The 24,084-nt window shown below is 29.6% G+C and overlaps 12 protein-coding genes across 12 annotated transcripts; 7 read left to right on the forward strand and 5 right to left on the reverse strand.

Annotated features, from left to right (window-relative positions):
* Positions 1–97: 97 nt before the first annotated feature.
* PPA2 (inorganic diphosphatase PPA2) lies at positions 98–991 on the reverse strand (the record flags this gene model as incomplete). The annotated part of the gene is made up of 1 exon (XM_064857361.1): positions 98–991. One exon carries the CDS (start codon positions 989–991, stop codon positions 98–100), a length of 894 nt encoding a protein of 297 aa, XP_064715667.1.
* A 430-nt stretch (positions 992–1,421) lies between these two features.
* On the forward strand, positions 1,422–3,020 carry PWA37_000694 (uncharacterized protein; the record flags this gene model as incomplete). Its single annotated transcript, XM_064857362.1, has 1 exon — positions 1,422–3,020. The coding sequence occupies one exon, from the start codon at positions 1,422–1,424 to the stop codon at positions 3,018–3,020; it is 1,599 nt and encodes a 532-aa protein (XP_064715668.1).
* A 77-nt stretch (positions 3,021–3,097) lies between these two features.
* Positions 3,098–3,682, reverse strand: CUE1 (Cue1p; the record flags this gene model as incomplete). Its single annotated transcript, XM_064857363.1, has 1 exon — positions 3,098–3,682. The coding sequence occupies one exon, from the start codon at positions 3,680–3,682 to the stop codon at positions 3,098–3,100; it is 585 nt and encodes a 194-aa protein (XP_064715669.1).
* A 304-nt stretch (positions 3,683–3,986) lies between these two features.
* SAP30 (Sap30p) lies at positions 3,987–4,544 on the reverse strand (the record flags this gene model as incomplete). Its single annotated transcript, XM_064857364.1, has 1 exon — positions 3,987–4,544. The coding sequence occupies one exon, from the start codon at positions 4,542–4,544 to the stop codon at positions 3,987–3,989; it is 558 nt and encodes a 185-aa protein (XP_064715670.1).
* A 413-nt stretch (positions 4,545–4,957) lies between these two features.
* PWA37_000697 (putative endodeoxyribonuclease) lies at positions 4,958–5,986 on the reverse strand (the record flags this gene model as incomplete). Its single annotated transcript, XM_064857365.1, has 1 exon — positions 4,958–5,986. One exon carries the CDS (start codon positions 5,984–5,986, stop codon positions 4,958–4,960), a length of 1,029 nt encoding a protein of 342 aa, XP_064715671.1.
* A 739-nt stretch (positions 5,987–6,725) lies between these two features.
* On the forward strand, positions 6,726–10,064 carry TPS3 (trehalose 6-phosphate synthase/phosphatase complex subunit; the record flags this gene model as incomplete). Its single annotated transcript, XM_064857366.1, has 1 exon — positions 6,726–10,064. The coding sequence occupies one exon, from the start codon at positions 6,726–6,728 to the stop codon at positions 10,062–10,064; it is 3,339 nt and encodes a 1,112-aa protein (XP_064715672.1).
* Positions 10,065–10,485: 421 nt separating this feature from the next.
* Positions 10,486–10,947, forward strand: TIF11 (translation initiation complex factor eIF1A; the record flags this gene model as incomplete). The annotated part of the gene is made up of 1 exon (XM_064857367.1): positions 10,486–10,947. The coding sequence occupies one exon, from the start codon at positions 10,486–10,488 to the stop codon at positions 10,945–10,947; it is 462 nt and encodes a 153-aa protein (XP_064715673.1).
* Positions 10,948–11,434: 487 nt separating this feature from the next.
* On the forward strand, positions 11,435–15,799 carry TRM732 (tRNA methylation protein TRM732; the record flags this gene model as incomplete). The annotated part of the gene is made up of 1 exon (XM_064857368.1): positions 11,435–15,799. One exon carries the CDS (start codon positions 11,435–11,437, stop codon positions 15,797–15,799), a length of 4,365 nt encoding a protein of 1,454 aa, XP_064715674.1.
* Positions 15,800–16,116: 317 nt separating this feature from the next.
* On the forward strand, positions 16,117–17,898 carry ROY1 (Roy1p; the record flags this gene model as incomplete). The annotated part of the gene is made up of 1 exon (XM_064857369.1): positions 16,117–17,898. One exon carries the CDS (start codon positions 16,117–16,119, stop codon positions 17,896–17,898), a length of 1,782 nt encoding a protein of 593 aa, XP_064715675.1.
* Positions 17,899–18,648: 750 nt separating this feature from the next.
* On the forward strand, positions 18,649–21,255 carry PET111 (Pet111p; the record flags this gene model as incomplete). The annotated part of the gene is made up of 1 exon (XM_064857370.1): positions 18,649–21,255. One exon carries the CDS (start codon positions 18,649–18,651, stop codon positions 21,253–21,255), a length of 2,607 nt encoding a protein of 868 aa, XP_064715676.1.
* A 1,357-nt stretch (positions 21,256–22,612) lies between these two features.
* Positions 22,613–22,807, forward strand: COX7 (cytochrome c oxidase subunit VII; the record flags this gene model as incomplete). Its single annotated transcript, XM_064857371.1, has 1 exon — positions 22,613–22,807. The coding sequence occupies one exon, from the start codon at positions 22,613–22,615 to the stop codon at positions 22,805–22,807; it is 195 nt and encodes a 64-aa protein (XP_064715677.1).
* A 496-nt stretch (positions 22,808–23,303) lies between these two features.
* GFD1 (Gfd1p) lies at positions 23,304–23,699 on the reverse strand (the record flags this gene model as incomplete). Its single annotated transcript, XM_064857372.1, has 1 exon — positions 23,304–23,699. One exon carries the CDS (start codon positions 23,697–23,699, stop codon positions 23,304–23,306), a length of 396 nt encoding a protein of 131 aa, XP_064715678.1.
* Positions 23,700–24,084: the final 385 nt, after the last annotated feature.

The raw sequence follows: 24,084 nt of genomic DNA on the forward strand, positions 1-24,084 counted from the left end.
TAAGAAAAAATGAAAGGAGCAGTTGCACTTCTCACATTACTGACTAATTGTATCCAATAGTTTTCCTTAATTAATTTATCATTCGATATTTGATACATCAGACATAATACCATTTACTAACCGATTCCGGTATTTTGCTATCGGATTGAAGTTCTGATTCGCAAATCATATTATCAGAGACTACTGAATTTCTAAAATTACTAATTCTATTAGGCAAATTATTATTATTGATATCTCTAGACTCCATTAATTTTTTCCATGATTCATGACATTGTTTAATTACTTTTAATGTTTCCTCTACCCCCATATATTTTTCATCAAATGCAAACTTATTTGCTGGTTTTCCATCAGGAATCTTGTAATTTCTGAACCATTCTCTACTGTTATGTAGTAATTGAGGAAAATATGTTTCCACGTCATCTAAATTATTGACTTTTAAAGCTAATGGATCTTGACAATCAATTACAATAATCTTCCAATCCAATTCATTGTCATCAATTAAAGCTAACGATCCTAACAACTTCACTTTTCTAATTGATCCCATTGGAATCACCTGTGAACCAATCTCACAACAATCCAAAGGGTCGTTATCACCCTTAAAAGATGTTCCTGGATATTGATGGATTGGATCTTCCCATGTGCGCGGTAAAGCACCATAGTTATGGATATAACCATGGAATGGGAACAAATTTTTCACGAATCTAGGGGTACCAGTTTTACTACAATCTTGCATAATGGGATTCCAATTTTCTTCTTTGTTGATTTCGAATTTGGCTTGACTCCAGCGAGGAATCTCTGTTATCATATTAGCAGTAGCAGCCTGGGGGTCGAGATCTAAAGGCACATCATGGAAGTATGAACCAACTTGACCGTTAGGCAACTTTAAATACTGTTTAAATGTAGGACTATATTTACTCCCTTTAACGAAGCTAGAGAATTTGGCTACCTGTGATCTTGATAGTATTTCCTTAACTTGACGGATACGTTGCATTTTTATGTAAAAGAAATAAAAAAGAGATGTTGTAACCTATTAAAATATGTTTGAGCAAACTTTTTGTGGACCCTTGCTGATGATTGAAGTCACAAGTAATATATGTACACACATACATGTACCTATACATACATATATATATGATGTATCTATATATGTGCGTGGAATAAATTCTTTAAAGATGTCTTAAGGAATTTAAGAAACAAAAAAAAATTGGAAGATGACTCTTTGAACAAAACTTCTAAAATCTTACAATGTGATATGTTTTTGAGATATCTTTGATATATGAGAAGAGATAAGATTACATGAAGGTGTACTACTACTAAGGAACAAAAAGGCAAGTAGAGTATTCTGTTGATGCAAATTGCTAAAAAATTTTAAGTAGATAGGCTATATAGAAAGTATTAATTGATACAGCTGAAGTACATATATGGATCCAATAACGAAATGGACATGCGGCCCAACTGTTGTGAAAAATCCCAGTTTAATCAAAAGACTACATGTTTATGATTTTGATAATACGCTATTTAAATCTCCCTGGACTAACAAATCTTTATACATTTATCCAACATTACAAACGTTATTAGATAACACTTGTTTTCTAACTGGAGGTTGGTGGGATGATCCTATTCCATTTGAATTAATATTAAAATTAGCCGGAACAGACACCTCCACGAATGCAACACCAACGACAAATAATAGTAATAGTAGTAGTAATATTGCTGCTAATAAATGTAAGTCTACTTTAATTAATTATTGGAATCATGATATGTTAAAATTGTCTAAATTATCGAATGAACAAAAAGACACAATAAGTATAATATTGACTGGGCGTAAGAATAATATTTTCAAAGACATCATATTAAAAATTATCGAGTTGTCAAAATTGGAAGATCCACTTTTTTTAAAACCAAGTTTACAATTTGATGCAATTTGTCTTAAAAAATCTATAAAAGATTCACCATGGACCACCACAATGATGTATAAGATTGCTGTACTTCGTGATTTTTTAGAATATTACCCAAATTTGGAAGAAATTACTATATATGATGATAGAATGAATCAAGTCAATGGATTTAATAGATTCTTTAATGATATTAAAGTCACATTCCCTAAATTACAATGGTTTGTAATTCCTGTTGAACCCAAATTTACTAGATTCCCACAATATATTGAATTTTTATATTTCCAAACTGTTATACAAAGACATAACAAGATCCTAAGATCGTTACCAGATAAAGGACAATATTATTATTATAAGTTACAATGGACAAAATTCACATATGGCTATTTCCTTAAATTAGAATCATACCAATTTTTGATTAAAAGAATTGAAAAAAATCTGACAGATAAATTAATTGGTAAGATGAATGATAAATCCGATTACAGTATAGACATTGTCAACCTTTTTGATTATCCATGCTATATTCCATGCCAATTACCAAAAGGTAAATATTTATCAAATGAAATACTGTATCGTATTATAACACATAATAAAAATCCAAATGTACCTCAAAAAACCATGAATTCAGTGGTATCTAATTATTTGCAGGTCTCTACTGACCCATATACAGATCATAATGATAACCATCGTAACCGTAATTCTTATTATAGTAATAAAAACAGTAACTATTACTGTGAACAGCACCAATATGGTGATAATGATATGTGTATTAATGCCCAACCAGAATTATGTAAATATGATTTCCTTTTGAAGGCATTTGGAGTTAAGTTAATAGATGTAGATAATGACAATAAAATTATAAAAGTTGAGATCATTATCAAATTTCAACCAACTGAGGAGAATATGGATTGTTGTTATTCATTATACAATCAATTCATCTTATTATCTCATAACAATGACGTTAAAAGGCACCAACATACCATAACCAACAGAAGATCCTCTAATGTTACACAGACCAATGGAATGATGCTGGATAAAGTATATTGGGAATCATGCATCGAAGATCCATTAATTGTTGAGACTACATTTGGTGTCTTCAGTAAGATAAAGTGTATTAGGATTTAATTATATATATATATATGATTTATGCGTGTATTCATATACACTTATATATATGTATATAATGAATTTGTACTTGCATATTATTGTAATAGTGAAACCCATTTTGGGTCGTTATTAGATAATCTTTGTTTCATATCCTGGCGTGCCTTATATATCATGTACTGTTTTCTTTGCAACAGATCCATTGGATGGTCAAATTCTATAACATTGGAAAACATGTCATCTGTTACATTATACTTTGTCAATAAATTATCTTGTTTGATGTTAGAAATTTTGCGTGGATCAGTATTATTGTCATTACCATTAACTACATTTGCATGATTTAAATTTACTGGTCTTGGAGAAGGTGTAAAACCAGGAGGGAAGGGAAATTCAACGCCATTTAAATAATTTTCAATGACTACATGAACATTGTTGTGATTTAAACGTAAAGCATATTTAATTTGTTCGACGTGTAGGATTGGTGCCACTGCTTGGACTTGTTGGACCAAGGCTGTGTTTACTGGAGGATTTATTCTTCTATTTCTTGTTTGATTCGACTGGCTCAATTCGTTAGATTCTGATAATCTCTTTGTTGATGGATGTGAATCACCATTATTAAGCATCCATTTAGTCACTAAGAAAATCAACAAGATGGAAAATAATATAGATAATAGACCAGACATCAATTTAACGTGTAATTTTGTTTTTTATTGGTTTATTTTTTTTTTTTTTTTTTTTTTTTAGATGAGACGAGATGAAACGACACTACAAGGTATTGAAGCTGGATATTATAGTACTTCTTGGTAACTACATATTGAATACAGCATGTATATATAGTAACACACATGTGGGTTATATGTTGTGTGCTGCGTAGAGGCAAACTGGAAAAAACAAAATAATCATATAAGAATTTGTGGGAGCGTTGGCTTGTTTGTTGTTATGAAAAAAGAAGGAGACTTATGTGTACATCCAGACACCACATTATAATCAAAATGTCATCTTGAAATCTTTACTTTGGTGTTTGACTTTGTAGATGAACTGAGAGATGCTGTCCATTTCTTTAACACCTTGTTGCTTGAAATGATCGTTACAACGTTTCACGTATTTCTGTTTATCGACTCTATACTTGTTATTACCATTTCTAGTATTTGACTGAGTGTAATAATGTGATGATATGGTATGGAGACCCAATGGAGATTGCAGAAGCACTCCTGTCAAAGTAACATTGTCTTTATCTTCATTCAAATGGAATCTATGACTATATTTTCTTAATACAGAATAATCCATCTGTCGAAGCTGGTAGTCAAACTCATGGTATTTAGATAAATCCTGGATGCCATTATGTGAGAAAGTTGGTTTATTATCAGTAACATGTCTTTTCACCAAGTCTTTCAAATACTGTTGTTGTTGTACGTTGAGTCTTGTGAGTGATGAATCGTTGTGATTACCATGGTTGCTGCTGTTTGAGTGTTTACCACCTCTACCAGTCTTATTATTATGATGATCATCTTTATGTGATTCAGTTCCACTATGTGTAGCTGCCATATTAATTTGTAACTATAGATATTTGTGTATGGGCATTTACAAATAAATTATTAGAAGCAGCTTTCACACACATACATATACATATATATATCCATATCTATATATGCAAACTCATAGATTTACCAGATACTCCACGGTTGTTAACATTTTGCACACAGAACTCCAAACACACAAAATAAAAGCCGGATTTAAATCTTTTCCGGAATCTTGTTATTCCGTCCGATTTTCTCCGGCTTTTCTGGCAGCAGTATTCAAACCCTAAATGTCAACCCTAATGCTAGTTTATCGTTTCTGTTGTAAATCTTCTCTTTCAATCAGCATTGATAACCAAAGAGCTTATGCGATATTATCTACAAAAGGCAAATACATATATGTATGTGTATGTATGTAGTGGGCAGTAACAGAACCATCTGTTATGCGATATTTAGAAAGTTCAGAACATTAGATTTAAAGTTTATCTCTTTATTTGGGCTTTGTTCTTGTAATATCTTTGTCACATTTGCTATGGTACGATATGTCGTTTCATTGAATTCGTATGAATCTGTCTCCACAAAGACATGTTCAATGTCCAGTACTTCTAAATACAAGAGCAGCACCATATGATCATTATTTCTTAGATTCAATTGAGGATTAAATGAAACATAGATCCTATCACTTTTAAAAATTCTACTCCATCTTTTTAACGTATCTACCGATCCTTGAAATCCATGCAACAAGATTTTACATTTGGGATTTAGTAGAAGTTGGTCCTTACATACTTCCAATAATTGATCATAGAATTTCACAGAATGCAACTGAACAGATAAAGAATGTTTATTAGCATATTTCAACCACCATTGAAGAATACTCAATTGATGTTCTAATTTTGTAGTAAAATTAGACAGGCTTACAGTCCCCCTCTTTCCACAGCTCCCCATGTTTTCACTACTATTATCACCCCAAGGTATACGAAACGTTTTATCTAAGCCTATCTCCCCAATAAAATCAATATTATTAAGAAACAAATCTAAATTATCGTTCAATAATATAGGCTCTGGCAATGCGTTAATCATTCTCCTTAATTCTTCTTCTTCAATCGTAGTAGTCTGGCCCTCCTTTCTTTGCCCTGTAGAACGACCTTTCCATTGTAAAACTTTTCCATAATGCTCTGTTTTTGAAATATTAGGTACTAATGTATATAGATGTGCATACCATGGATGTATACCTAACCCCTTCTTGATATATAATCGTTGTCTCTCTGAGTCTTGTTCTTCCTCCTTCTCCTCTTCCACCTCAACTTTTCCTTTGCCAACTTTGTCAATATTTGATATATCGTCTAATTTTGTAGAATTGTATAATGATAACACAGATCCAACATTATTGTCCCTTTCAAGTTCATTATTTTGTCTACAGCAATCATTGAAGGAAGAACAATAATAGTGACAATGTGCGTCCACCAACATTTCTCTTTCTCTTCCTTCTTCTTCTTTTTTTTATTTTTTTGGGAGGGGGGGGAATTAAAAAAAAAAACAATAATATACAAAATCTCGAGTAAGTTATGTCTCCTCTTTTCTCGTTTCCCCTCCCATTCGTTATCTTTTATGCAACAACACCAATCAACAGTGATTTCAACTGTAAGTGATACTAATTGCCAATGCAAATACTAATGCCAATAACAATTTTCAACGTTTCTCGAAGAAAATCTAGTCCATTTAGTCCCGATTGGGTAAGAAAAAAGAAAATGACAGAAGAAAATCATTACCGCATTCGGAAACAAAAGTTTTATTACGTCATCATACAATTGGTGCTTACGTGAGATAATTACATAATCACATGATTGACGTCACTTCTTTATTTTTTTGTGTGTGAGTGTGTTGCCTCCCTTTTTTTTTTTTTTTTTTTTTTTTTTTTTTTAATAGAAGAAATCCCTTAATTATTCATATTACTTATGACGCAAGAATACGTATAAGTACTTTTATAAAGTTATATAAATAGTTGACATCAAACTTTCTAAATCAATATCTTTGTAGACTTCTTGTTTTTCTTCGAATTATTTCGAGCCTACTCTCTCTTTATCTCTCCCTCTTACCATATATATATATATATATATATATATATATCCATGCACAAAGCACATATATCATTTAACTACGAATAGAACAAGAACAAAATAAAATACAACAAAAAAAAAATAAGAAAAAAATGACCCTTATTATTGCATCTTTATTTTTACCATATGGTCCTCAATTCGACATGGAACATTTAGATGAACAGCTTTTATTCAATTTGGATCAATCTTTAATTAATATAGACAACAACCAATTGAAAAAGTTAAGAGCTGCTTCGCCAGTCTATACCAACATGGCAGATACACAGCAGTGCAGACAAAGTCCAGTAGATTTGGATACAAACCAGTCCATGGACCCATATTATAATAATCACAGCGGTAATTCTAATCATACCACTTCCCAAGATTCTTTGCTCGAGAGTTATCCGTTACAAAGGATTAAATCAAACACCTCACTTGATCGAATACTGACTTCTGATGAGTTTATGACCAATTTAACATCGCATGGGTCTAATACAATAACTCCTCCTATTCAAACAAGAAAACCAACTCTACCAGATTTTGAAGGCAGTAATATCGATACTATTTCATTAGATGACAACTTTTATGGCATTAGTGGTAAAAAAAATATATCTGTACATGATTTCTTCAAAACTAAATTAATCAACAAGAACATTAACAACATGGGCAATAACACTAATTATAATATCAACTCACTTTCCTCAGGATGTTTGCCTCATCTTAAACTTAACTCAACAAAAAGTAGTGAATATCTTTTGAAAAATGTCAATAGGTCAATGGTACTGAAATCAACTTTAAAGCATTCCTTCTCAAGTAGCCAAATTCCAACTACTAAATCAAATAAAAAGAATCAAACAGCAAAAGTTAATTACTCTTCGAACACTCGAGAAAAAATTCTAGAAAATGATAAAGAACAAGAACAAAAAGAAAATAATTCTAAACAATTTGTACCAAAATTTGGTGGGTTTCGTGATAGAACCAATTTGAAATTAAGAACAATAATGATGCTTCATAATCAACAAGAAGTTTTCCAAAATATCCCATGGAGAATAGTATCACAACCTTTCTGCAATCAATCTCTACGAGACTCGTTACTTGATTATCCACCACCCCTCGACAACGATAATATCAACAATATTACTGATGGTACTGAAGCTGACACTTACAACGATAAAGTAGGTATCAATTGGATAGGTACTATGGGCATTCCAACTGATGGAATCCCCCCTAATGTAATAAATCAAATTCAAGTACACTTAGAAAATAATCATAACTGTTACTCTGTGATGGTTGATGACAACACTTTCAATAATGCATACTTCATTTTTTGTAAAAAAAATCTTTGGCCTATTTTACACTATCAATTACCTATGAACAATATTGAATCTCCATTTTCAAAACCTTCTCATTCGTCAAGTGATGACTCAATCAATCCATGGGAAAGTTATGTTCAATTAAATAAAGCAGTAGCCCAACAATGCATCCAAAGATATAAAGAGGATGATACAATCTGGGTTCATGATTATCATTTAATGTTGGTCCCTAAAATGATTAGAGACAAATTACCAAATGCAAAGATTGGGTTTTTCTATCACGTTTCATTCCCTTCTAGTGAATTGTTTCGTTGCTTGTCAAATAGAAATGATTTATTGGAAGGTGTCCTTGGTGCTAACTTAATCTCTTTCCAAAATCTCGAATATATGAGACACTTCTTACAAACATGCAATAGGATCCTTATGGCAGATATAACTATTCCAGATAAAGAAATTCAATATAAGGGACAAACAACCAGGTTTGCTTCCATACCAATGGGAATAGATCCCTTTAGAATCCAATCAAAGGTTGTGAACGATGTTAGAGTTAACAATTGGAGAAATTTGATTAAAGAGAAATGGAATGGAATGAAACTTATCATGTCAAGAGATTCATTAGATGGATTTAGTGGATTAATACAAAAATTGAAATCGTATGAATTGTTTTTAAGAAAGAATCCATCGTTGATTGGTAAAGTGACTCTTTTACAAATATGCAGTACATCTCCTAAAGGAACAGACTCAATCGATGTTAAAAGACAAATAATGGTTATTATTGATAGGATCAATTCATTTTCTTTTAACATTAATAGTCCACCACCAGTCATGTTTTTACAACAAGATTTAGAGGTTCCTCAAATCTTGGCATTATACTGTGAATGTGATTTATATTGGGTAAATTCATTGCGTGAAGGTATGAATTTAACATGTCATGAATTTATAACATGTTCGTTCGATAAACATTCACCTCTTATGATATCCGAATTCATTGGCTCGGCATCAATATCAAAGAATAATGCACTTTTGATAAATCCATGGGATCTTGATAATGTGTCCAAAATGATTAAGTATGCATTATATGATATGTCACCAAAATTAAAGAAATTCAAATGGAAAAAAATGATCAAAAATATTATCAATAATGATTCAGAAGCATGGCTATCTAAAAACTTATCTGTGATTAATAGCTCATGGGAGCATAACTTAGAAAGAGCTACTTTAAATAAAATGACATATTTTTCGTTAATTAGGGACTATCAAAATTCCAAAAAACGATTGTTTCTATTTAAAATATCATCACCACCTACATCATATATGATATCTGTATTGAATGATCTTTCTGCAAATAACAATCTTGTCTATGTCATGAGTTCATTTACCAAAACCAATTTAGAGATTCTATACAGTCGTGTATCCAACATTGGATTCCTAGCTGAAAATGGTGCCTATCTTAAATTAATTAATGGATCATGGTATAATATAGTAGATAACACGGAATGGAAGCCAGAAGTAATAAAAGTTTTTGATGATAGGGTAGAAAGGTTGCCTGGATCATATTATAAAATATATGATTCGATGATTGTGTTTCACACGGAAAATGCGGAAGACAAAGAAAGAACCTCAAGTGTTATTGGTGAAACAATGAATCATATAAATACTGTTTTTAAAGATTCAAATATCCATGCGTTTGTCACTTCGAATAATATCATGTGTGTACAACAAAGTGGATTATCTCTAAGAGCTTTGAAGTTTATATTGAGATTCCACAACAGTTTTAACAATAATAGCACAATTGGCAATGACCTTGTGGAAACAGAAAGTTCATTACTCAATATACCAATAACTACAGATGCTAAAACGGCACGGCCAACTAATGGTGATCTGGAAAACGATATTAATAACAATCATGAAAATCATCAGTCACTTACCCAACAGACGCCTATTGACTTTGCATGTGTTACTGGTTCTTCATCACCTATTATTGACCCAATATTTTATTTCATCAAAAAAGAATTCGATGCTAGTAATATCAAATACGCTCATACAGTAGTTTATGGATCCACACAAAATACCCATGCATTAGAACATGCCAACGGGTTAAACGGTCTTATGAAGATCATGTCACGTCTAAATACTTGAGTACAACGATCTATAGTCACTGCCTCTCCTCTTCTTTTTCCTCATCTCAACCTTGTCATCTATCATATAGTAGGTAAAATAACTTCACACGGTAAGTTCACCTTGTAAGTTTGTACGAAAGAAAAGTTCCGGTCGTCTTTTACAAAAAAAATTTTCGATTTTTGTTTTATTAAAAAAATTTTTTTCTTTTTATTGTGACTTTTCTTTGCAAGGAATTTTTTCCAATTTCATTTTTAAGAGATATTGTAAATATAGAAGAAGCTGTTTATTGTTCTATATATAATAATAATCAATGGCTGTTGTGTTATTTCGTATTGTTTGCTGTTTTTGACCTGTGCTTAGGCTATGCCTTCATTTTATTTCTCCTTCCTTTACTGATATATCAATAGAGTTTACGTCCAGGTTACCAAGTTGATTCATCATGGGTAAGAAAAATACTAAAGGTGGTAAGAAGGGTAGAAGAGGAAAGAACGAGACTGAAGGTCCAAAGAGAGAATTGATCTATAAGGAAGAGGGTCAAGAATATGCTCAAATTACCAAAATGTTAGGTAATGGTCGTGTTGAAGCCACCTGTTTTGATGGTGTTAAACGTATGGCCCACATTAGAGGTAAATTAAGAAAAAAAGTTTGGATGTCCCAAGGTGATATCATTCTAGTTTCTTTAAGAGATTTCCAAGATGACCAATGTGATGTTGTTCATAAGTACAATTTAGATGAAGCCAGAACTTTGAAGAATCAAGGTGAATTACCAGAAAATGCCAAGATTAACGAAACTGATAACTTCGGTTTTGAGTCTGACGAAGAAGTCAACTTCGAATTCGGTAATGCTGACGAAGATGAGTATGAAGATGAAGATGAAGAATTGAATATTGATGATATCTAATTTGATTCGAATTCTAATATACATCAAATACATAATAATAAGAAAAGAACAAATCTCACAATCTTTAGTTGTTTCATTTTATTGTTGCATCTCTATTATTCTTAATTTATAGGTTTTATTTTTTATATATGTTGCTATATACAATAAAGATATACATATGTGCTTGTGTATATCATTCCTTAAGTATGAAAATAAAATATAGCGATACCAAGTCCTTTTTCATTGTATTTTTGATTACATGACTTTTGTCAACCCACTTTGCATTGATGATACTTTCAGTCATATAGGAAAAAAAAATTTTTTTTCTGATGATATGCAGTAAAGATTATAGATATATCACATTTGTGTGTGTAGTATATGTCCATCTATCAATAGAATGCATTTCCGCATTGTTACTGTAATAGTACCATTATTCAGTTATTTAGTTGTTTGAGAGTATTACATTAGCTAATACTGATTGCATACAGGTTACAATTCTTTTTTTAAAATGTCGATAAATGACCGTAAAGAATCTATTAAACGTTGTAAACAATTTTTAATCGCAACAACACCATCTAGTTTAATTAAAGAACTAAAAAATGATGAGAATATAGAAAACTCTATAAACTACACATCAAGTTTGATAACAGGGCAATTGATAAATCAGTATGAATTTTTGATTTCTGAATTATCTGAACATACCAAACATGACGATCAGTTAAGGATACTAGTGACAGATTCATTAGCTATTTGGATGTTAAGAGTATACCAATTTTTAACTTTTAATAAAGATAGACAAAAATTGAATACTTCTAGATTACTAGGTTCTTTAATCAATGAGCTATTGACGTTTGATAAATGCCATTACATATTTGAATATGTGATTGATTTTTGGAATGATAGTAGTCATGCTCTTTTAAATGCTTTAAAAGATTTATTCAACAAGTTTTTGACTCTACTCAAGTTTATGTATGACGAAAGTGATTTAAGAAAGTTGTTTACCCAGTGGTTGGATCAAATTATCCAAATATCTCCAACATTGAAAGTACAATATTACATGATTGAAACTTTGTCATTAAACATGGATATATATTATTTTCTAGAAAAGAAACCTTGTTTTATTATAGATTCTTTGAATTTAATGTCTTCCGAATCTTTATCTACTTCTATTGGAAAATGTTTGGTCTATTTACTAATAAATATTTATAACTTTCATTTTAAATTAGATTCAACCGAAATAGATAAGTGGTATGAACTATGGCAAAAAAAAACCATACAATATCTGCATTTATCAAGATACTCAAAACCATTACAAGTATATTTTTTGACACCTTTATTCAAACAGATGCCAGCTAATGTGTTTATTGATTTTATTAACTCAATTAAATCACATAATGGGATTAGTCTCGATCCAACTATATTATTGTCCTTATTAAGAATTGGCCAAGAATTGGATATAGATGATGAGCCATTCCATAATGATAAACTGATATCTTTATCTGAATTGGGAAGATTTTTAGACAATGAAGACTTGAAATTAAGTACTTTTGAACTGCTAACTTTTTCCAAAAAAAAATCAAAGATAGTACATCTATATGTGTTAGACATCTTAAAGAAGCATTTACGAAATTTCTTCATTGATATTAATTTAGAAACTAGAAACTATTTTGAAAGTTCCTTTAAACTTTTTATCATAAGAATAAGAGATTCATGCTACTCTTTGAAAAGAGATATAAATAAATTAAAACGTGCCCAAAAATTCCCCAATGAACAAGAGGAAAAATTGAGACAAATTGATGAATATAAGCAATTTATGTTATGGTTGTTTAAGTTTTTGAAAAAAGAACTGATACCTGGCATTCAATATCACAGATGTCTAATGTCTTTGAATATTATATCTATTCTGATTGATTCTGGTTTAGATGAATATATACCAGCTAAAGATGTTAGTAAACAGAATTATCGTTCTTGGCCATTTAACATAGTTATTTTAAACGATAGATCATATTTGCGTTTATTAATAGATAATTTGATTAGTTCTGTTAATAATATTCGTAAAACTGTTAAGTTTTTACTATCCCAATCATATAATTCTAGCCCTATTGTGCAAAAGACCATACATTCAATGATTAATAAAGAATTATTAGCCAAAAAGGCAGTCCAAAACATTAATGCATACCAAAATATAGAAGCTGGTGCCACAGTTGAAATGTTTATATTTAGTATATCGGATCATAAATTACACCTAATTACAGATAAATTGAACAGTTTGAAGGAAGAAAACGATAGAATCGAGAAAAATCCAGTAGAAAATATGGTGAACAACGTTAGTGGATGTTATATTTCATTGGCAATGTTTTTAGCTGATATCAAACCTGAGGTTTATTCATCAGATAAAATTCACTTAATAATGAAGGATATATTAAGCGAAATAATAAGAAGTTGGAATGGCTCCAAAGATTTAATGTGTCATGATTCTTCCGATGGATTATTACCTCATAAATATCTTCAATGCCCTGTCTCTGACCAAGTTATTACAAGCTATGCATTTAGAACTGTCAAAGAATTAAGCAGATTATTAAATATCATGATTAAGAAATTTACGTTAACACATGAACAGCTAATTCAAATTGGTGATTTGTTAATTTTGCAACTTTTTACAATACGTCACAGTGGTTGTTTTCAGGCAGTATTGCCTACATTCAAAACTTTCTGTATTAAGTGTCGTCATTTAATTCCAGATCAATTAAAAATTTGGTTAGATGATATCTTAGTATCATTAGAGTCGAAGACCCAACACATTACTAGGAGATCTGGTGGATTACCATTTTTGATTACTAATATCCTTGCAACTGAGACAGCAAAAGATAGACCTGAATTAAAATATGTTTTTGATAAACTTTTAAGTATCCTTGAGACAGTTTCTACCATGGAATACCAGGATAAATTAGATTTACCACAGATTAATGCATTTAATTGTATAAAGGCAATCTTTATTGAATCTCAATTATCAGAAGCATGTACACCTTATTTTCCACAAGCTTTAGCATATTCCTTAAAGTATTTCAACTCAGATATTTGGGCTTTGAGAAATTGTTCATTGATGTTATTTACATCTTTACAAAATAGAATATTTGGTAAAATAGGTAAGAATATCAGCGCACGCTTATTTTTCACTAAATATGGCAGTATTGACAAGGTATTATTACGAATTTTGAAAGAACCCATTGAGAAAAAACATACAGATTCAAATAACATGGAATCAGTTATTTTAATATTGAGTATTTTAATGTGTCTAAAACAAACACCAGGATATAGTGGGTTAGATCCATTTATAAATGAAGTCATTAAATATTTAGAAGATAGAAATTGGAAAATAAGAGATATGTCAGCTAGAGTACTTTCTATTTTAGTTGATGAAAGTCATATTGATGAGTTATATTTGATGGAAAATTGTTCTGTAAAAAACCAAAATAAATTACATGGGCATTTATTGGCAGTAAAAAATATTATTTTATCTAAGCAAAAATTTCCACAGATTATAGTTAAAATGAAGGACATAGTTAAAAGATTGCTCGGGAAGAGATTTGAATTTATTACATTGAATTTATCATATGTAACTGTCAAGGCATATCTTGAAGTTATGCTCTTAGTATTTGATAATGAAGAATTTATTGAATTAATCCAAGATCATAAGCACGAAATTATATCAATTTTTGGTAACTACTTCATTAATAACTTTTATTCTAAAGCAAATACACAAAACATTGATGGAAGTAAAGAACTTTGTATGGCATTAGTTTTAAATTTTTTGCTCAAATATGAAAACGAAGTGAATATTAACTCCTTAATTCAATTAGGTTTGGAATCAAATCTTTATGAAGTTCAACTAGAATCCATCAAATATATAGAAACGTCTGAATCTGTGATGCATTATTATGAAAACTCAGCGGATATTGGTGAAAAATTAATGGAATTACTATTAAGTGAGGATACTTTAGTTACCTTAAAACCATCGATTATAAAATCTTTGAAACGTATACCAAACCATAAAATGACACTTAGTACACTAGTTAAGTTTATTCAAGAAACAAAATCAGATATTTGTAGGCTGACAGCAATTGAATGTTTAGGTAATTATGTGACACATGAAGAGGATGTGGAGTTAATTTGGGATAATGTTATTAAAGGATATTTGACTGATGCTACAAATGAAATGTTTAGAATGTCTATACTAAACTGTTTAATAAACTGTTCAAAAACACTATTAAATCTTAAAGTTATTATGGCCATTTTCACCTATCTACAAGATGATGATCCTGATATAAGAGAGACAGCAGCAATATACTTGAACAAATATATAGGACAAAATACAGTCCAGAGAACATCAGATGCTGTTGCCAACAAGATCGGTGATGTAGTTATAGAAAAGTTTTCTAATAAAAAGAATGCAATAGTCAATATATGTATTACAAATATTAGGAGATTTTTTTGTTCAAATAATATATATGCTCATAAAGAACAATTTGAGGGATTGTTTGAAAGAGAAAAGGATAACCAGTTTAGAAATGATATTGAAGAGAATTTAAGATGGATTAATTTAATAAAAAGATGTCCCAATGTCTCTATTATGAGTTTAAAACAATTTATCGTTGAAGAGAAGGATATGTTATTAAACTATTTGACCAATTATAGTATTATAGACGAGCCGTTAGGCTGGATGCATTCAGATGATATCCTATCAAGGATAATTGTCTTGAGACAACTGATTTACTCTTTTAATAATGAATTATTGGAGAATTTTGACAGCTGTCTTAAGACACACAAATCTCATCCATTGATTTTTGAATATAATGATATATACATGGAGTAAATACTGACAAAAACATATAAAAATGTTGCATACTAGCCCTTTAGGACTAATAATTGTATTTATATGCAACTTTAAAGTTTCTCTCTTATTAATTATTCTTGTCTTTCTTAAATAATAACATTTTTTGGCTTGGGCTTTAGAATACTTTTTTTTGTCTCTTTTTTGTTGAAGTTATATTTACCTAGGTAGAAGACTTAAGAGAGAGAAGAAGAGGAACAGATACCACCTACTTAACTTGCAAGGATTCGAACCATAAGAGAAAAACAATAAGAGTTGGTCTGTAGATGTCTGACCTGTAGCTAGTAATAGTAATAGTTATGACATCACTTGTGGAGGTTTTAAAACATGTTTGTAGTTTTTTGAATCAAAATGACTTGATAAGTTTAAGTCAAGTCTCCAAAGAGCTCAATGAAACTGTAATCAAGCCAAGATTGTATAAAAGAATAAGGGTCACCAAAAATCCTATCATACGGACAAGTAATTGGTATTTAGATTGTGGTATTACATATGTGAGTGGATACAGGTCAATGATTAAAACAGATGATCAAAATGATTTGTTTTTGTATGATAGAATTGAAAGACTACTTGAAGCTCCAAATTTAAAATATGTGAAGGAATTATATGTGGAAGATAAAGTGTTCAGCGATGTTGAATCGGGATATTCTATATTGATGAAATTGGTTAATAAGATTTTATCATATGGGAACGTTGAAGTGATAGATATTAGAGATGTACAATTGTGGACTAAATTAGAAAATGATATTTTGAGTATATCTAATTTAAATTTAAAACAAATAAAATTATCAGACATAAATAAACTAAATCAAATATCGAATTTAAAAAGCTTAAAGCAATTGGAATGTAGCATTGAAGAACCTCCATGGAATTTTGCAGATTCTAATTTAAGCAAAATATTAAATGAAAGAATTGAATTACTTATATTGAATCCAAAAGTTTCTCACTTTTCTAGTTACCGTTTATTTGATTATTTATATAATCATGGATTCAGATTCGATAATCTAAGATCTTTGAAAATGACATATGTTCATTCACCTTTAGATTTTGCCAGTGATGCAAACGATATAATCTTACAATTTCTTACTGAACGAGTAAATCTATCCCAGATAGTTAGATTGGAATTGACATTGACATGTATTCATCCAACTGACGAATGTTATTGTATCGAAGATTTTCTACAAATTCTGTGTCCCCATTTAGTGAATTTGAAAAGTTTATCACTTATTCAAAAGTATGAGACAGAGAACCATGGAGATTCATCTAAAAACGAATTCTGGGACTTAACCATATGCAAATTTTTATCGAATTTACCTAATGTGAATAAAAACTTAAGGCACCTATTGATTTTGCACGATCCATTATGGAATGGGACAGGTATAGATAATGTTGATGGAAATTACATTAGAAGACGGCAGATCTTCAATTCTGTATTATCACAATTAAGATCATTACAGACATTAATAATTCCAAAAATGTTACAATCTGTAGCACCATATGAGATTATAGCATGCGATTTTTTGTGGAATGGTTGTACATGTTCATTTTGTCAAGTAAATTTACCTAAATTTGATGAATATTTAATGAACCATCAATATTATGATGCAGCATCGTCTCAATATAAAGATATTATACCGTCTAGATTTGTTGGATACATAGGAGAAGAGTTATTCAAAAGAAACGATCCATATATTAGAACAAGTTGGATGTTGGATATTAAGGGGTTATCACCATTAGAAAATTACTGGAATTTCCATGGACATGAGAAATTACATCATTTTAATGATTATAATTGTAAAACTAATGAAATGATATATCCATCATTGGTAAAATGTATAAGTCATTTTTTTAATGGATATATGTATCATATTGTGCAACATTTACCAAATTTGAATATGTGTATTCTATCTGGAATATATTACAAGGTTGATGAAAGTTCAAAAGCTAAGAACAATAAAGATAAAGATAAATATGAATACAAACCGTATGTTCCTAATCACGAAACGTTCTTTACTACAATTGTAGATACCAGTAGCAGTCAAGCCCTGAAATGTCCAGTTGATTATTATTCAATATATGATTAGTATTGTGGGACATAATAGGACACAGTGTATAGATCTACCACGTGTAAATATCTTCTGTATATACAACACAATGAAATCAGCTATTCTTTACTAATATCTTAAAGGATTGGAGTGTAGGCGATAGAAATATACAATCTTAACCCTAAACATATTGAGTTAGGGTTTTACAGTGAAATTGTTTTTCATTTCCATTGATTCCGCTGTTATTCCGCAAATTTCGGGTTATTTTCAAGGAAATTTTGAAAAAAGTATTTTTTTCTTTTTTGGTCTATAGAATGGATCTTCGATCAAAAGATGAAGCAGATTGAAAGAGGAGGGGAGAAACCAGAAGTGTTATAAGGAGAGAGAGAGGAATGTCAGACAAGAGAAGAAAGGGATAACTAACTAAACTAATTGGTTGTGACCTTTCACATAACTACTCACCCGAGCTTTACACCTTTGACTGAATCGTAAATTCATAAAAAAAAGTAAAAAAAAAAAAAAGACAAATAGGGATATATAACAGGAATAATATAGATCACTGGGAAATTCACATCTATATTGGGGAGTAATTATTAATAATTGCAGGGAGAAAAAGTAGAAGAAGTAAACTTTGGAAATTAATTGAATATATACATCCAAATTTTTGTATATATCTACCTTATTATATTGGTTCCTTTATTGTATTTGTTCATAGATGAATTAGTGAATTATAATATTGTTTCTTTCTTTTTCTTTTTCTTTTTTTTTTCTTTTTGATAAGAGATCCAAATGGTTATAATAAAAATAAAGATCAAATGGAATTGGCTTCTGCGACAGTCTCAATTGAATTGGAATGTTACTTTAAAAAAGATTGCCACTAGTCATAATAATATTTTTTATTTGACACCAGGTTTTAATTTAAATAAAGGCAGAAATTATGTAACTGCTGCTTATGATCAAGATATACATACTAATCATCATATTATTAGTGGTTCTAGTACTTTATTAGATACTGTTGATGATTTGAACTTTAAACATCTTGAAGAAAATAACATGGATACTGCTGATAGAGAATCTGAGTTTACTAAATGGATCTATGAAAGTGTACTGGAAAATCAACCGTGTCACAGGATGTCTTTAAGAGATAATTTGAAATCGGTTGCAATCTCTAACCAATTATCTGTAAAAGAAAATAGTATCAATAATAATTCATCAGATATTTATGGTATTCCGTCGGTAGCTGATATTACATTTGAAATTATTTGGAAGGATAAATTTTCTGAGATTGGGTTTGGCGACGATATTGAAAGAGTTGTTAATGTAATTATAAAAAGATTGAATTATAAAAGAAATATTTTTAAAGTCTCACAATTGGTTCAGTTGATATCTACACTTTTTAACAATAATAGATTTTATCATATTCATGAAATTTATATAGCATACAAGAAATATTTGTATCCAATTACTTCAAAAATAGTTGATGATACAGATAAATATAGGATTCTTTTGAAGAGATTCATTCAAGTAGAGAACCAACTAGAACATTATGCAGAAGTGGAGCAATTGTTTGCTCAATATATCAAATTGAATCATATGAGTAGTCCCATAGTCGCTATTGGTTTGAAATCCTTTGTTTCCAGAAATAATCTTCAATTAGCTAAAGAATTTTTTATCCAGATTATGAAAGATAGTGATAACATTTTTCCTTTAGATTCAAAGGATTTCAAAAGATTCTTAAAATTTTTACAAAATTCATATCGTTATGAATCAATTGATTATTTTGTGTCAATGTGGATTCAATATGATAAACCACTAGATTTTGAACTGTTAGCATATATCCATTATATTTATTTAATGAATAATAATCCATTGGTTGACAACTTAGCCAAATTTGAATCTAAAGAAGGTCGTCCCTTTAAATCAGGTTATTTTCAATCAGTTCAATGTAAAATTATTGGTACCTATTGTCAATTAATACGTAATAACTCTATTGATCATACAAAATTAGAACAATTAAATCAGGAGGTTGAGAGCTTACCCAGTAGTAATGCTAAATTAAAGTATTGGTATCATAAAAATTTATTAAAATTGTATGTACGTTTCCATGATTTGAAATCAATAGAAAATGTGTTACAAACAATGTTGATGGATCAAACAATTACTGTGGACTCAAATATTTATAATATTGTTGCTACGTATTTTGTCCAGAAAGGTGATTTAAAGAATTTAATAATATTTTATAGCAATTTATTACATGATAGAGTAGTTAATTTGAAGAGTGATATTTTTTATTTGATTTTACGGTGTAGTAAAATTGCATATCCTGATGAAAATTTTCAACTAATAATTAATCAATTGAAAAAAGTTTTTAAGAGGAGTCGTGACGATATGAGATTGTTATGGTGGTTAAATAATGTGGAAAAAAATTTGAAATTATATGATGGTTTGAACAGGGTCACTGTATCGGACAATAGATTTTACATGAATTTTATCAATAAAATTAAAAGAAATGATTTAGTTAATGCCAAAGATTTACTCCATCAATATCTCCAAAAAGGTGTAAAACAAGATCAACATATTTTATATAAGATGTTAAAGTTTTGTTTATCTAATGATAAGGCGATTCAACTGGCAGAGATTATTGATAGGCATATTAGACAAGATGACTATTTCTATAGGAGTAATCCATTGAAATTGGAGATAATTTGGTTAAAATACCATATCAAGATGGGTCAAAATAATGGATTGAATACTGATGGTAAAATAAGATTACAACAGTTTGAAAAAAATTTTGATTTGCAACTAAAATCACAAAATTGTTTAGATTTAGCTAACTTAATGATCGAGTTCAAAGACTATACAAATGCAGAAAGAGTGCTAAAGAAAGCAAGGGAAAGGATAATAAATGATGATCAGATACAATGGACTATATATTATATGATGTCATTAAAATTATCTACTAGGGCATTAAATCCACAGTTATTTATTGATCTTTTAAGAAAATGGAATGGGTCATATTTACCGGTGATACTATTAAGCAAAAATAAAAATCAAATAAATTGTTATATCAAATATTTTTGTAAAAATTGGGATAAGATTAATGAGATAACGTGTATCACTAATCACATCAATAGTGATAGGTGTAATAATGAGAATCAAGAGAATACTGTTGGTACTTCTATTGATAATCATTATAATCCATGTGGAACTTTTGAAAATTGGCAAGATTTAGTTAAAAATATATTAGAACAATTGAAAAATAAAGATAAAGAAAGACGATTGCAAACAAGACAAAATATAGAAATAATGTTAGATTCGATTCAGCAGTGGATTGATCAAGCAGTACTGGAGAACTATTCGTATAAAGTACCGAAACAGCATGGTCAAAATAAATAATAGATGACAAAACAAATATCATAAGTCAAAGGAAAGGTATTAATCCATTTTTGCATAATATTTACCTGTATGTGGCAATTCACAGAATGATTTGGGCATATTTATATATTCATTTTACATATTCCATTCAATTGGAGTATTTACATATTTGTATAGTACACACACAAGGAAAGAAGAACATGTAAATAAATCAAAGACAAAAAGAATAAAGATATATGATTTTCTTTTTTTTCAACTATTGTATAAAAGATAGTGCCACTGCACATAGATACACACGTACATCTTCGTGTGCATGGATGACCTTGTCTTTCTAATGTAATTGTAATGTGTATCAAAAGATATTTAGTATTGTGTGTTTATAAACATCTATGATCTTTTTGTTCTATTTTCGTTATTTTTTTTTTTTTTTGAAAGGTCCGAGAATTGAAACCAATCACAAAAAAAAAAAAGTGAAATAAAAGCTCGAGGATATTAACATCCGATAATTCCATAAAGGGAAAAATGAAGGGTGTGTGCAAGGAAAAGTTAAAAATTAGAAACATGAGAGCCTAGTCAATGAGGTTTTTCAAATAGAGGAAAAAAAAAGGAAATATTTTTACAGTATCATAGTTTATCATAATAAAATATAAGATATATTTATTGTATAAAAAATTAATAAAAACAAGGGCTTTTGCAAAGATTTGATATTTTTCCTTTTTTATAGGCTGTTTTTGTCATGTCTTCTGTAAAAAATATTTTTTCTTCTTTTTTTTTTTTTTTTCTTTTCGATTGTTTGTTTTGGATGAAATAAGAAATAAGAAAATATTGGTTCCCCCCATTTTATTGGCTCCCTTGGAAATCATGTAATATCTTATAAAAAGTAAAGAAGAAGTTATCTTGCCATCTTTCATTACATATTGACGATATGAATCGATTGGGAAACAGCAATACTGTACTTTTCTTTGATTTCAGGTGAGGAGTTCCTGTTTTCTTATTTTGGGCGAACTGGCTTATTAGTACAATAAATTTATTTCTATTTGGGTTCACCCTCTCTTCTACGTAGATTTCCCTGTTTAGTCTAATTTGATACTATCTTGTTTTAATATATAGCGATAGGGATCCTTCTGGTGTTTATACAGCGTATTATTATTTCTTTTCTTCTATTTAGCTCGACATTGTACTTCTGCAGTTCCACTATTATCCAACCTTTAGTGTGCAGTTTCCTCATTGATTAGATCCTCGTTCAACTTTACTACTTACAGTGAAGATCAATAATAAAATACAAGCTAACTAAAAATAGTTATTTGAAACCAATTCAAGCATTATATTAATACATAAACACATATATACAACTATTATTATTTTATTTAGATAGACCATGGCCCCAAAGAACAGAGTTATTGAATTACAAAGAATTTTTCAATCTTCTACAAAGCCACTTTGGTGGAGACATCCAAGATCGCCATTTTTACTATATCCATTCTATGGCTTACTGACTGTTGCTGTCGTTGCTCCATTGTTATATATTCCAAATGCTGTAATGGGTATTAAAGCTAAGAAAGCCGATGAATAAGTTCGACGGAAAAAATAAATAAGCTAAAAGTAAACTTTTTTTTAGCGTTTTTTATTAATAGGTTACTCTTTATTTGTTTTGTATTCTTTTCTAATATGCTCCCAGTTTTTTAACATTCCACTTCTCATTTAATTATATGATATTATGCTATGTTGCTATATTTATTTTTTTTTTATTTTGAGATTTTGTTTTTTATTTGATCTACTAATTATCCTTCTAACTACCACACCAATTTAACTATATATATTAATACATATATACGTGTATGTCACTATAAACAGCAACTTTAGTAATAATATATAAATACCAATATATTCTTTCTTATTTTAACATATATTCGTGTATATTATTATCTTGTGCTCGGTGATTTATTATATTATGTGTAATTTCTATAAGAATCTGCGTATATTTATTTTATAATATTATTTATAATAATTGTCCTTTTCTTTATTTAAAAAAAAAAGAAATCTGTTTACTAATGTTGTCATTTGAATCTCTACAATTTATTTATTCTTTCTAGTATTTTTTCATCATCATTTATGGAATCTTCCCAATTAAATATTGGACTATCATCATTTAAGAATTCTTCTAATAATTTTTGTTGTTGTTCTTTATGTTTTGCCTTTAGGATGTTTTTTTGTTCTTCAATTTTTTGTTTCAATAATTCCAATTTTGTAGGTTGCTTCGTATTAGAATTATTTGACTTATTCGAATGTAAGGAATTATCCTGCTTCTCATTGTTGGTAGTGCTGTTATTGTGGATGGTTTTCTTGGGACAATCTTTTTTTGAATTTTCGTGAGGTTTTTTATAATGACCCCTAGGACTTTTTATATTTCTATTTTTGAATTCTATATTATCTGGTATATTTGCCCATTTGGATTCTAATGGCATCTCTATTTGTCTCTTTGTCTTTTGTTCTTCTGTTGGATTTATTTTTTTTATTCTTCAGTACTGAGTATTTATTTGATTATACCACCAGAAGTATATTTTCGAACTTTTTTTTCTTCTGCTCCTCTTATAACTTTTATCCACACGATATATCCCTCCTAGTTGTCTGCATATTTACTGTTTTTCTTTTGAAGTATCCTGTGCTTTAAAATATTGTTTAACTCATTATTGATTAGCACATGTTTTACATTATGAAACCATCGAATGAGTTGATCTCATTTCGAAATTTTTTCTTTTTCATTTTTTCCCTTTTTTCGTTTCTTTTTTTTTTCATTGCTTTTCTTTTGTTATCTCTCGAGGAATTTGAGATATTTGGCTGATAGCGACT

Source organism: Arxiozyma heterogenica (assembly GCF_036370985.1).
Source record: "Arxiozyma heterogenica strain weizmannii chromosome Unknown scaffold_13, whole genome shotgun sequence".
Lineage (NCBI taxonomy): Eukaryota > Fungi > Ascomycota > Saccharomycetes > Saccharomycetales > Saccharomycetaceae > Arxiozyma > Arxiozyma heterogenica.